This window comes from Stegodyphus dumicola, chromosome 2 (assembly GCF_044657685.1).
Source record: "Stegodyphus dumicola isolate Sdum_Otavi_A_Nest chromosome 2, ASM4465768v1".
NCBI classification, from domain to species: Eukaryota; Metazoa; Arthropoda; class Arachnida; order Araneae; family Eresidae; genus Stegodyphus; species Stegodyphus dumicola.
The window spans coordinates 231,237,480-231,252,752 of record NC_140769.1 but is presented as its reverse complement, the minus strand read 5'-3'; the positions used below and the strand labels follow the sequence as shown (position 1 = coordinate 231,252,752).

At 30.3% G+C, this 15,273-nt stretch overlaps 1 protein-coding gene and 1 long non-coding RNA gene across 9 annotated transcripts in view; one reads left to right on the top strand and one right to left on the bottom strand.

The window, feature by feature from the left end:
- Positions 1-15,273, top strand: part of LOC118181289 (glutathione reductase, mitochondrial-like) — an 81,392-nt gene that overhangs the window by 57,829 nt on the left and 8,290 nt on the right. For 6 of the 7 annotated variants that reach the window (XM_085811878.1, XM_085811877.1, XM_085811880.1 and 3 more), the window contains one exon: positions 14,657-14,790. In XM_085811878.1, coding sequence (XP_085668004.1) covers positions 14,657-14,790 — 134 coding nt within the window. Of the gene's footprint in view, positions 1-3,326; positions 3,417-14,656; positions 14,793-15,273 lie in introns of those variants that run through there. The other variant, XM_085811881.1, reaches the window with a different exon arrangement.
- The window catches only part of LOC118181288 (uncharacterized), a 73,273-nt gene continuing 59,238 nt past the window's right edge, over positions 1,239-15,273 (bottom strand). For both annotated transcript variants that reach the window (XR_015039806.1, XR_015039807.1), the window contains exons 3-4: positions 1,493-1,539; positions 1,239-1,388 (exon numbers count right to left, since the gene is read on the bottom strand). This is a non-coding gene — a long non-coding RNA (uncharacterized LOC118181288). The remainder of the gene's footprint in view (positions 1,389-1,492; positions 1,540-15,273) is intronic.

Genomic DNA, 15,273 nt, shown 5'->3' with positions numbered 1-15,273 from the left:
TATTAAATGTACAGTATTGCACACTGACTGAAGATTTAAACATTAGGGATAAACTATTCAATATTATATAATCCTTTGTCTTGCTGAAACAGTTGCAAATACATGACTGGGCATGAATGCCAAGAGTTGGTGAAACCACTGAGGTGCTTGAATACTTAGCTATAAGATGACCATCCATAATTCTTTGTAATTTAATAATACGATTATTCGTCTGTATTTTAGATATCTGTAATTAGTTTGATGTCTGGAAAATGAAGGGGTCAGTGTAGATCTCAAAGCTCCATCTTAAGTGAATGGCTGTATATTTGTATTATATTATGGCTATACTTGGCTATCATTTTCTAGATTAAAAGAAAACTTTTAATGATGTCATTTACAGTCATGCTTTTGTTTGTTTTTATTTCAAGTCTGGATATCATGTGTCTTATAAATTTCACTAGTGTGAACACCTTATTAAGCTATTAAGCCTTCTACTTGAATGTAGTATACAGTTTCTACTTAATGTATTGAATTCATCATATTTTAGAGTTTCTTGTTATCTCTTCAACTGTAGAGACAGCTATGACATCTAGTATGTACATATGATTTGCATATTTTTAATTCAATTCATGCTGGCTGTCATTATGTGGTAATGACTAATTGACTGATGAATAATATTTTAAGTAATTGAGTCATTTCCATTATAAAAGATGGGGTAATAGTGGTATTCTATAAATAAGCAACTGTCGCTTGTTCCTTCAGTATATGTTCATAATCTGTCAGAAATTTTGGAAACACAAACCATATTTAGCCGTTGAATTTTTTATCCAGAAGAATTTCTTTAATGGTGAAATAAAATGTTAATTATTTTATAGAAATTTCAGAAACTATAAAACATCAAATATTTATTACATTGTGACTTTTAATTGCTTTTACTGTTTGCATGTAAACTATATTCATTTTTTTGTCTGTCTGCTTTGATGTATATTTCATGCAATGTGACTTGTTAAATGAAGCTAAAAATATTTGTCTGTTCAGCCACATTGAAGAAAGATTTAGTAACCTGTGCCTAGAGTAAAATAAAAAATTTGGTTATGTTTATGCTTGATGGAAAAATTTTATACTTGAAAAAATACTTATTAAATATCATCACCACTCCCAGATGTAATATTGCTACAAGTACAATTTTAAGAAGGAAATATTTCTGTTGATTTTCATATGCTTAAAAAAAGGATAAGAAGACAGAGTCATCAAATTCTTATATTTTATCAATTGTCTCATAAAAATTTGCTTCAGGAACAAATGTCTGGGCGTTTTAGGGAAGGGTTAAAAAGCCCCATTGAATAACTGATGGAAGAGCTTATCACTAGGCAAATCCAGTACTTTTTATTGGTTGATAGAATTGATTCCTTAAAATAAAAAACATTCCAATAGTTTTATAGATTTAAAATTTTTCTCTTTTGCCATGCAGTTTAATACAAGTTACAATTTTAAAAAGTACATGTTTTCTTACCCATGGCTGGTTTTAGTAACTTCCGGGGGCAGGGGAGAGCCTGCAAACTGGAACAAAAATTGCATTTTTATTGCATGTTTAGATTTTTACATAATTTATTATCATTAATTATTTTATTTGTAAATTAAAACATATATTTTTCAGTAGTATAGCAAAAACATCTCAGGGTTAATAATTAAGACAATTAAGTACGAGGAAATCCAATTTGTTAATGAAGTAACATATATAAAACTGACAGATTTTATAAGCTACATTGCTTGCACGCAGAGTTCAAGTCCTAGCAAAAGTTCCTTTTTTTACATGATTTGTAAAAAGGAAGTAAATGTTTATTTTTTTATGAATCTCACATTACGTGACCTAGAGCATATACTCGGTTTGAAGAATGACTCACGCCATCTGTTACAGTATCCCCCTCTAGCTATGATGTCATCCTGAGGAGGAACCAGCAGCATGTTTCCTGAGACATCCTTCTTCTGTGAAAAGGTTGAAGATGTGATGAATTTGAGTCAAAGCAAGATCTTAAGGTCAAGAAATGATAAACACCCAATGTACTATCAGGCTCACTTAAGTTTGAAACCTCGTAGGTAGTAGTTGAGTGTCATGATAACATAAGATCCATCTCAATGAGTCATAAACTTAGATGTTTCCTATTAGGTGGATTTGCTTATGTAGGGCTTGAATATCCAAACTCAATCTCTGGGTTTAAATTGGTATTCAAGGCCATCCAATGCAGACCGCATTTTCAGTTGATCAATGTTAAATGAATTTCGCATACTGCGCATGCCCAGAAGAGAATTTGACACAATTTCAATTTTGGCGTAATTTTAGAAGATAAATTCAGTATATGGTTGATATTATGTTATTTGTTATCATAAATAGTTCTGGGTTTTAAAACTTGTTAGGTTGTAAGTTGCTTCATTACTCAGAGAGTAAGTATCAATAGTAAACTACACAAATTTTTATTTAAGAAGAATTACAAAACAGGAAACATTGCACGATATATTAGCTGAATGTTAATTGATTATACTTCTGAGGAATAAAAGCAATCAAATATTTACCATACCTTCCATTCGTATATACTTCTGTAGGGTTGCTTATGCCTTAGTTGCCAGTATTTCCTCCCACACCAACGGTACGCCATTGAGCATGCACAGTAATCGAAATTCGTTAACATTGATCAACTCAATGTGTGGTTTGCCATTATGCATCCAGGTCTTCGACCTGCATCAGCATATTGTTTGGTACTCTTGTACTTTAGGTTTCTGTACTTTATTTTCAACCAGTTCCTGGTTGACTACTGATTTACCTGGTTGACTGTCATTGCAAATCTCTTCAAATATGGGGTAATTTCTGCTACAAAATTATCATGATAACATGCCTAAGATCATGTGTAACATCATTCAGCATACATAGCTCTGTACCAAATTGGAGAAATGCAGCAGTTTGGCAAGTGGTTTTACATTTATGAGTATTCATTGCGAAACAAATTGTTGGAAGCTTTTCTGCTCAAGAAGAATGTTTATCACCCACAAGTATGGCTAATCTAGGTTTCAAATCTCTGTTCTTTCACTCTACTGGATAAGCTTGAGGGTGATACACTGGAGTGAACATTTGGTCAATGTTAAAAAGAAAACACACTTGCTGCATGACAGCATTAACGAGCTGAGTTCCATTATCACTGACAAGCTTCAGAGACATCTATATTGTTCAAAAATGTCTTTGATTAATGTACTCCTTTAACATTCCTTTGTGGGTAAAGTGAAAAGCTACTCCCATTTAATGTTGCAATCTTCAACAATAAAAATTGATTTTTTTTTCCCATTGTTACTTTCAGGTAGTGGACCAACTAAATCAATAGCAAGCATTTCGAAGTGTTAGCCATATACAGGCGTTTGAAGCAGGCCAGATGGCTTTTGATTTGAAGGTTTGTAACAGTTATACTCGTCACAGTCATAGTCTGCAATGAATTTGTGCATTCCTGTGAAATAATATCTTTGGTAAATTCTGTCATTTGTTCCTGTATTGGTACTACTAGTTGAGCTTCCTCTGATTCAGAGTCTGAGGAATAGCAATACAAAATTCCTTGGTTCATTATATAACTTTGTTTGATCTAATTAGAAAAATTTTCATCTTTGACTTCACTTTCGAAAGATTCTATGATTTGTTTAAGATCTGTATCCTTCAGCTGTTCTCCACAAATTCATGCTTCACTTCTGGTGAGCATGTCAATGGTTATTGTTCAAACTTCACATGATTCTCCTTCATAGTTGCAAACACAGGGAGTGACAACATATCAGCTACAAAATTAGCTCTTCCAGGAATGTAGTTCTATGATTATAAGATTGTAATTGCATAACTTGTTGAGACATTAGGTTATTTTGAAACAGGAGTCATGAAAAATGAGCAGTGCCCTTGCTGGGGCTCAAACTATGGACCTCTTGAATATATGCCGAGTGTGCTGGCCATTATGCCATGAAGGCATGCTAAAAAGGTGGGAGAACTACCTTATATACTTCCCCTTTTAAAGGGTGACTGGAGATTAGGAACCCAATCGCTAAATTCTGGTGGTGGAGAATCATTATCCACCACCTTTTTTTAGTTCGATCGCCATTGTAGAGACATTAAGTTATTTCGAAGCAGGAGAGATGAAAAATGAGCAATGCCTTTTCTGGGACTCAAACCACGAACCTCTAGAATATGCACTGTGCTGACCACTACACCATGAAGGCATTCTAAAAAGGTGGGAGAAATACCTTATAAGAACACCTAGCACGTCTGCCCATAGGTGACTGTAAGCTTATAATAAACTTCAGCTGTTGATGATAAGATGCCACAGTAATCTCTTGACCAACAATATAACCACAGAATTTATTCAAGGCCCATACAACAGTAAGGGCTTCTCTTTCTGTTGCGGAGTAATTTCTTTCAGCGGTGGACAACAAACAGCTAGCATACTCTATTGGATGTTCCTCTGAACCTTTTCCTTGTAATAGCGCAGCATAAAAAGCATAATTAATAACATCCGTTCGAATGATGTAAGGCTTTGTTGCATTGTTTTGCTTTAAGATGGGAGGCTAATAAGAAGTCGTTTCAATGTCTGGAAGAATTTTCTACCTCTGGTCCAGCTTATGTTATGTCCATAACATAAGCTGATATGAATCTTCTACACCAGGAACAGGTCTACAAGAAAGACTGCACTTGTTTCACATTCCTTGGAGCAGGCATCTTCTGTATAGCAGAGCTTTTTTCTGGATCAACTTTTACTCCTTCGTCAGTAATCAAATGACAAGATATTTTACTTGACTGCAAACAAAACTGCATTTCATATGATTTGCATTAAGTTTAAATTGCGACAGTCTCTCGAAAACTGCTTCCAGATAAGCTACATGTTTTTCAAAAGTCTGTGATAGTATTATAATATCATCTATGTAAAAGAGAACATGCAAATCTTTCAAGCCTTTTTGGAATTTATCAATTAATCTCTGAAAAGTGGTGGAAGCTGTCTTCAGTCCGAAAGGGATTCGAACAAACTGGAAAACAAATGCTGTACCAAAAGGACAAACAAATATCTCTGTCTGTAGGACAGACGCTGACTTGATGGTACCTAAACCGTAAATCAGTTGTTGTCATATATGGTATGTGTTTAAAAGCATGCAGCAAGTCATCCATCTTAGGTAATGGATATGAGTCTACCATCATAACAGCATTCAGTCCTCAGTAATCAAAGCAAAGTCAGACTTTTCCGTATGATTTGGGCACAAGATCCATTGGTGCAGCGTATGGAGCCTCGCATTCTTTGATTATTTTCTTTTCCAGCTGGTCATCAAACTTTAAAATATCCCTCCTATTCCTATAATTTTTCTTTAAAATATCTTTCTTAGCTGGAGACATCTGGTATGGAGGTACTGAAACTGGAGAATTATTCCTGGTATTTATATGGTGTTCAATGTAGGGAGTTGCTTCTCCCCCTGGTTGGAACACAGTTTCATATTTAGTTAACGAGCATTGAGTTTTCCCCTTTAGTGTTCAATTAAATGCATTCCTGCATTTTCTCATAATCACAATATATTGAATTCCGCATTTTTTTTTTCTGGACACTCGGATGGTTTGAAAGCATCATCACAAAAGCTTAATTTCTGTTTAGGGTTGTAATGGAAATACCATCTCTTATTTGGAAGGTCTAAAACAATTCCAGCACTACATAAATATTCATTTCCTAAAAGTGTCCTGTTATTTTTTGCTGTAGGTAACACAAATAAAGTTATTTGGAATGATTGCCTTCAATTTCAATATCTACTTGAGTCATATAAACTTCTGTTTCCTTCTGGAGACCATCAGCGAAGGTAACATTCATGCAGGTTTTCCTAACTTCTATTCCTCTTTCTCTCAAAGAACGAAATAATGTTTCTCTCACTGGTGTGGCTAACTCCAATGTCATCATATACAATTCTGGTTAAGCCATTTATTTTTACTCTCAAAAGAGTCATTCGGTGTTTCTTGACAGAAAATGTCTGAAGTATATAGCTCTGAAATCAGCCTCTGCTTTCATGAGAAGAGAGGAGCAGATAGGGCATTTAGACTTAGTTAAGCCTGACATCCCACATTCATAGCAAAAAACAGGTGGTTGACCTCCATTTTTTGCATTATCTCATGATGAGCTGTTTTTAGAATGTTGTGATTTACCTCTATAATTTTTCGTTCCATTTTGTTGTTGAAACTCGGGGGGGGGGGTCTCTTTACTAGCACTTTTATTTTGAACATGTCTAACTTTTTCATACAGATCTAATTTCTCAGCATGCTGAAGTGGGTTGTTCCACTCACTCCAGTTACCTCCAGAATTTTCTTTATAATCTGGAGGGGCTTTCTTCTTCTTAATCTGATCTGCCACTAATAAATTCTTTAAGTGCTCAAACATCATGACTTTTGATTCTTTAAGCCAGCCATCAAAATAGTTTTGTAAGTCAAAATAAAAGTCTCTCAGGTGTTTCTGGATTTTTCTGGATGTTAGGTAAACAGTTTTCAAAATTTCTCAGTGCTCAGTTTGAATCACTCTAAAAGAATTTGTTTAATTTTCTGATAATCCTGAGCACCAACATAAGCACAACATCTTTTAAAATTAGTTTTCAACATTGGTTGGCAGAAGACCAACAAGATAGACTACCTATTTTGAAATTGGCACCTTCAGAAGGGTTAATTGCCTCTCAAACAAGTCTAGAAAAAAACTCATATCGGTTTTTTTTTTAGGGTCAAAATTTGGAATTTACTTGTTCAGTTTTAATTTGGGCATTTCTGCATCTACAGTAGAAGATACCATTGCAGACTCTGCTATCCTAATAGTAATACTAGCTTTTAATTTGAATTTCTCCAATTCAAACAACCATCCGTTTTCTTTCTTTCTCTCAGCACGCTGTTCTATTTCCATTTATTTCCTATCACTTATGATGTGGTTCAAAGACTTTTTCATAAACTTCATCATACGTGGGACTAGTGATTATAACATTACTTATATTAGGAATTCTAAAATTTTCCTCTATAGGTACACTTAGTGTCTCTACTAATTCAATTAAATCTTGTTTCTTCCCTAATATCCCATGCTTAAATGAAAGTTAATAAATTTCCTCAAAATGTACACCTAAACCTTTTAGTATGCCAACATATATATAGGTTTTAAAATATTTTTATACGGATTTAGTACACATCAAACATACATATTCAAAAGCAAAATGTGAAATAAAGTAGTAACTCATTTTGTATCACTTTCTGTTTATTGCTTGAAATAACATATAAAATACACAATGCCATTCTCAGAAAATAAACTATATATTATATAAACTTTGAATAATTTACATAAACCCTCTAAGCATTATGGCCAGATTTATCCAGTCATGAGATCATGAGATTTGTCATTTGTTATATATTAGCTTATAATTTATGATATTTTACTTTCTTGCTTTCTTTAATAATATAAATATCATCTTAATAAATGTAAGTTTATGAAAATAGAGCCTAAAGTAAGTAAATATACAAATTTAGCTAATAAAGTGTCTTTAAATACAGGTCTTCATGACAGATCCAAAAACTTGTGCCACTCAGAGGGTTAATGCGAAATACAGCAACTTGCAACTACATATTTCTATTTCTTTTCTATTGTTCTGCTTACAAAGCAAACTAAGAGTTGTTTATTTTGTATTTACATTTGGCATTGCTTCATTTCAAAACGTGCTCAGAGCAAAATACTTGAACTTTATATGAAATATTCATTCAAATATTATTTTTAAAATTTCTCAAAGTAGTGAATGCCACCACAAAATTCCTTAATTAAATTTCAGCAATACTTCAAAATTTATCTTTTGGCACTAAATGAACTGATGTGCAACATAACTCATATGATCAAGGTGATCTATTTCATATAAAATAATTCAAATTGAACAGAATATTTAATTGATTTGGATGTTCGCAAAAACAAAATTAAGTCAGTGTGACCAGAATTCTTCTTATATTTACTTGATCATGATGATCAGTGAAAACAAAATTAGGTCTAGGTGACCACAATTTTTTACCTTTCCTTTAGTTCCAAATTTAGGTAATTAGAAATCATCAAGCATTTAAGTTTATTCATCTTTAAAGTATCCATGAACTGTTGCTTGTTATATTTTTTACAGTTTTCTAAAGATTATAATAAATTTCCTCAAAATGTACACCTAAACCTTTTAGTATGCCAACATATATATAGGTTTTAAAATATTTTTATACGGATTTAGTACACATCAAACATACATATTCAAAAGCAAAATGTGAAATAAAGTAGTAACTCATTTTGTATCACTTTCTGTTTATTGCTTGAAATAACATATAAAATACACAATGCCATTCTCAGAAAATAAACTATATATTATATAAACTTCGAATAATTTACATTAACCCTCTGAACATTATGGCCAGATTTATCCAGTCATGAGATCATGAGATTTGTCATTTGTTATATATTAGCTTATAATTTATGATATTTTACTTTCTTGCTTTCTTTAATAATATAAATATCATCTTAATAAATGTAAGTTTATGAAAATAGAGCCTAAAGTAAGTAAATATACAAATTTAGCTAATAAAGTGTCTTTAAATACAGGTCTTCATGACAGATCCAAAAACTTGTGCCACTCAGAGGGTTAATGCGAAATACAGCAACTTGCAACTACATATTTCTATTTCTTTTCTATTGTTCTGCTTACAAAGCAAACTAAGAGTTGTTTATTTTGTATTTACATTTGGCATTGCTTCATTTCAAAATGTGCTCAGAGCAAAATACTTGAACTTTATATGAAATATTCATTCAAATATTATTTTTAAAATTTCTCAAAGTAGTGAATGCCACCACAAAATTCCTCAATTAAATTTCAGCAATACTTCAAAATTTATCTTTTGGCACTAAATGAACTGATGTGCAACATAACTCATATGATCAAGGTGATCTATTTCATATAAAATAATTCAAATTCAACAGAATATTTAATTGATTTGGATGTTCGCAAAAACAAAATTAAGTCAGTGTGACCAGAATTCTTCTTATATTTACTTGATCATGATGATCAGTGAAAACAAAATTAGGTCTAGGTGACCACAATTTTTTACCTTTCCTTTAGTTCCAAATTTAGGTAATTAGAAATCATCAAGCATTTAAGTTTATTCATCTTTAAAGTATCCATGAACTGTTGCTTGTTATATTTTTTACAGTTTTCTAAAGATTATAATAAATTTCCTCAAAATGTACACCTAAACCTTTTAGTATGCCAACATATATATAGGTTTTAAAATATTTTTATACGGATTTAGTACACATCAAACATACATATTCAAAAGCAAAATGTGAAATAAAGTAGTAACTCATTTTGTATCACTTTCTGTTTATTGCTTGAAATAACATATAAAATACACAATGCCATTCTCAGAAAATAAACTATATATTATATAAACTTCGAATAATTTACATTAACCCTCTGAACATTATGGCCAGATTTATCCAGTCATGAGATCATGAGATTTGTCATTTGTTATATATTAGCTTATAATTTATGATATTTTACTTTCTTGCTTTCTTTAATAATATAAATATCATCTTAATAAATGTAAGTTTATGAAAATAGAGCCTAAAGTAAGTAAATATACAAATTTAGCTAATAAAGTGTCTTTAAATACAGGTCTTCATGACAGATCCAAAAACTTGTGCCACTCAGAGGGTTAATGCGAAATACAGCAACTTGCAACTACATATTTCTATTTCTTTTCTATTGTTCTGCTTACAAAGCAAACTAAGAGTTGTTTATTTTTTATTTACATTTGGCATTGCTTCATTTCAAAATGTGCTCAGAGCAAAATACTTGAACTTTATATGAAATATTCATTCAAATATTATTTTTAAAATTTCTCAAAGTAGTGAATGCCACCACAAAATTCCTCAATTAAATTTCAGCAATACTTCAAAATTTATCTTTTGGCACTAAATGAACTGATGTGCAACATAACTCATATGATCAAGGTGATCTATTTCATATAAAATAATTCAAATTCAACAGAATATTTAATTGATTTGGATGTTCGCAAAAACAAAATTAAGTCAGTGTGACCAGAATTCTTCTTATATTTACTTGATCATGATGATCAGTGAAAACAAAATTAGGTCTAGGTGACCACAATTTTTTACCTTTCCTTTAGTTCCAAATTTAGGTAATTAGAAATCATCAAGCATTTAAGTTTATTCATCTTTAAAGTATCCATGAACTGTTGCTTGTTATATTTTTTACAGTTTTCTAAAGATTATAATAAATTTCCTCAAAATGTACACCTAAACCTTTTAGTATGCCAACATATATATAGGTTTTAAAATATTTTTATACGGATTTAGTACACATCAAACATACATATTCAAAAGCAAAATGTGAAATAAAGTAGTAACTCATTTTGTATCACTTTCTGTTTATTGCTTGAAATAACATATAAAATACACAATGCCATTCTCAGAAAATAAACTATATATTATATAAACTTCGAATAATTTACATTAACCCTCTGAACATTATGGCCAGATTTATCCAGTCATGAGATCATGAGATTTGTCATTTGTTATATATTAGCTTATAATTTATGATATTTTACTTTCTTGCTTTCTTTAATAATATAAATATCATCTTAATAAATGTAAGTTTATGAAAATAGAGCCTAAAGTAAGTAAATATACAAATTTAGCTAATAAAGTGTCTTTAAATACAGGTCTTCATGACAGATCCAAAAACTTGTGCCACTCAGAGGGTTAATGCGAAATACAGCAACTTGCAACTACATATTTCTATTTCTTTTCTATTGTTCTGCTTACAAAGCAAACTAAGAGTTGTTTATTTTGTATTTACATTTGGCATTGCTTCATTTCAAAATGTGCTCAGAGCAAAATACTTGAACTTTATATGAAATATTCATTCAAATATTATTTTTAAAATTTCTCAAAGTAGTGAATGCCACCACAAAATTCCTCAATTAAATTTCAGCAATACTTCAAAATTTATCTTTTGGCACTAAATGAACTGATGTGCAACATAACTCATATGATCAAGGTGATCTATTTCATATAAAATAATTCAAATTCAACAGAATATTTAATTGATTTGGATGTTCGCAAAAACAAAATTAAGTCAGTGTGACCAGAATTCTTCTTATATTTACTTGATCATGATGATCAGTGAAAACAAAATTAGGTCTAGGTGACCACAATTTTTTACCTTTCCTTTAGTTCCAAATTTAGGTAATTAGAAATCATCAAGCATTTAAGTTTATTCATCTTTAAAGTATCCATGAACTGTTGCTTGTTATATTTTTTACAGTTTTCTAAAGATTATAATAAATTTCCTCAAAATGTACACCTAAACCTTTTAGTATGCCAACATATATATAGGTTTTAAAATATTTTTATACGGATTTAGTACACATCAAACATACATATTCAAAAGCAAAATGTGAAATAAAGTAGTAACTCATTTTGTATCACTTTCTGTTTATTGCTTGAAATAACATATAAAATACACAATGCCATTCTCAGAAAATAAACTATATATTATATAAACTTCGAATAATTTACATTAACCCTCTGAACATTATGGCCAGATTTATCCAGTCATGAGATCATGAGATTTGTCATTTGTTATATATTAGCTTATAATTTATGATATTTTACTTTCTTGCTTTCTTTAATAATATAAATATCATCTTAATAAATGTAAGTTTATGAAAATAGAGCCTAAAGTAAGTAAATATACAAATTTAGCTAATAAAGTGTCTTTAAATACAGGTCTTCATGACAGATCCAAAAACTTGTGCCACTCAGAGGGTTAATGCGAAATACAGCAACTTGCAACTACATATTTCTATTTCTTTTCTATTGTTCTGCTTACAAAGCAAACTAAGAGTTGTTTATTTTTTATTTACATTTGGCATTGCTTCATTTCAAAATGTGCTCAGAGCAAAATACTTGAACTTTATATGAAATATTCATTCAAATATTATTTTTAAAATTTCTCAAAGTAGTGAATGCCACCACAAAATTCCTCAATTAAATTTCAGCAATACTTCAAAATTTATCTTTTGGCACTAAATGAACTGATGTGCAACATAACTCATATGATCAAGGTGATCTATTTCATATAAAATAATTCAAATTCAACAGAATATTTAATTGATTTGGATGTTCGCAAAAACAAAATTAAGTCAGTGTGACCAGAATTCTTCTTATATTTACTTGATCATGATGATCAGTGAAAACAAAATTAGGTCTAGGTGACCACAATTTTTTACCTTTCCTTTAGTTCCAAATTTAGGTAATTAGAAATCATCAAGCATTTAAGTTTATTCATCTTTAAAGTATCCATGAACTGTTGCTTGTTATATTTTTTACAGTTTTCTAAAGATTATAATAAATTTCCTCAAAATGTACACCTAAACCTTTTAGTATGCCAACATATATATAGGTTTTAAAATATTTTTATACGGATTTAGTACACATCAAACATACATATTCAAAAGCAAAATGTGAAATAAAGTAGTAACTCATTTTGTATCACTTTCTGTTTATTGCTTGAAATAACATATAAAATACACAATGCCATTCTCAGAAAATAAACTATATATTATATAAACTTCGAATAATTTACATTAACCCTCTGAACATTATGGCCAGATTTATCCAGTCATGAGATCATGAGATTTGTCATTTGTTATATATTAGCTTATAATTTATGATATTTTACTTTCTTGCTTTCTTTAATAATATAAATATCATCTTAATAAATGTAAGTTTATGAAAATAGAGCCTAAAGTAAGTAAATATACAAATTTAGCTAATAAAGTGTCTTTAAATACAGGTCTTCATGACAGATCCAAAAACTTGTGCCACTCAGAGGGTTAATGCGAAATACAGCAACTTGCAACTACATATTTCTATTTCTTTTCTATTGTTCTGCTTACAAAGCAAACTAAGAGTTGTTTATTTTGTATTTACATTTGGCATTGCTTCATTTCAAAATGTGCTCAGAGCAAAATACTTGAACTTTATATGAAATATTCATTCAAATATTATTTTTAAAATTTCTCAAAGTAGTGAATGCCACCACAAAATTCCTCAATTAAATTTCAGCAATACTTCAAAATTTATCTTTTGGCACTAAATGAACTGATGTGCAACATAACTCATATGATCAAGGTGATCTATTTCATATAAAATAATTCAAATTCAACAGAATATTTAATTGATTTGGATGTTCGCAAAAACAAAATTAAGTCAGTGTGACCAGAATTCTTCTTATATTTACTTGATCATGATGATCAGTGAAAACAAAATTAGGTCTAGGTGACCACAATTTTTTACCTTTCCTTTAGTTCCAAATTTAGGTAATTAGAAATCATCAAGCATTTAAGTTTATTCATCTTTAAAGTATCCATGAACTGTTGCTTGTTATATTTTTTACAGTTTTCTAAAGATTATAATAAATTTCCTCAAAATGTACACCTAAACCTTTTAGTATGCCAACATATATATAGGTTTTAAAATATTTTTATACGGATTTAGTACACATCAAACATACATATTCAAAAGCAAAATGTGAAATAAAGTAGTAACTCATTTTGTATCACTTTCTGTTTATTGCTTGAAATAACATATAAAATACACAATGCCATTCTCAGAAAATAAACTATATATTATATAAACTTCGAATAATTTACATTAACCCTCTGAACATTATGGCCAGATTTATCCAGTCATGAGATCATGAGATTTGTCATTTGTTATATATTAGCTTATAATTTATGATATTTTACTTTCTTGCTTTCTTTAATAATATAAATATCATCTTAATAAATGTAAGTTTATGAAAATAGAGCCTAAAGTAAGTAAATATACAAATTTAGCTAATAAAGTGTCTTTAAATACAGGTCTTCATGACAGATCCAAAAACTTGTGCCACTCAGAGGGTTAATGCGAAATACAGCAACTTGCAACTACATATTTCTATTTCTTTTCTATTGTTCTGCTTACAAAGCAAACTAAGAGTTGTTTATTTTGTATTTACATTTGGCATTGCTTCATTTCAAAATGTGCTCAGAGCAAAATACTTGAACTTTATATGAAATATTCATTCAAATATTATTTTTAAAATTTCTCAAAGTAGTGAATGCCACCACAAAATTCCTCAATTAAATTTCAGCAATACTTCAAAATTTATCTTTTGGCACTAAATGAACTGATGTGCAACATAACTCATATGATCAAGGTGATCTATTTCATATAAAATAATTCAAATTCAACAGAATATTTAATTGATTTGGATGTTCGCAAAAACAAAATTAAGTCAGTGTGACCAGAATTCTTCTTATATTTACTTGATCATGATGATCAGTGAAAACAAAATTAGGTCTAGGTGACCACAATTTTTTACCTTTCCTTTAGTTCCAAATTTAGGTAATTAGAAATCATCAAGCATTTAAGTTTATTCATCTTTAAAGTATCCATGAACTGTTGCTTATTATATTTTTTACAGTTTTGTAAAGATTATAATAAAATTTGTTAAATTTTTGTTGTTTTATTTATTTCAACATGTCTTCATTTTACCCCCCCCCTTTTTTTAGAAGTTGCTGTCAAAATGTATGGAAAAGAAAATATCAAAGTGTATAAAAGTACATTCACACCTTTGTATTATGCAATAACTGAAGATAAAGTGAAATGCCATATGAAAATTATATGTTTGGGGGTAGAAGAAAAGGTATGTTTATTAACTTCAAGTAAAACTTTCTGTGTGAAATCAATAATGCATTAAATAGCTATGTATGTATAATTTATAGGAAATGGCCAAATAAAGAATTTTATTTTATTAATACTGAAAAATTATCAGTTGAATGTTAGGTTGGATTAATTAAATGTGGCAAAGCTCCTTAGGAGTTGTGTGCTTAGTAAGCAATACCTTTTGGAGGATTTTTTAAGGAAAATTGGCTGTTACAGTATTAAGTCCATGATCCAGAATCATTGGGACTTTGGTGATTAAAGAATTTTAGATCATCATTTTAAATTTAGTAAGATAGCAACACCAGAATTTCACTTAGTGTTCAGGTCAGACAGAAAAAGGCTAACCCCCCTCTTCATAGGTCTAAAGCAGGTGCAACTGGTGCTGTCGCAACCAGGTGTCAAAATTTAGGGATGGCAAAAACTTTAAAATTTAGAGGAGCACCAGCTATCAAAAATTACGGAC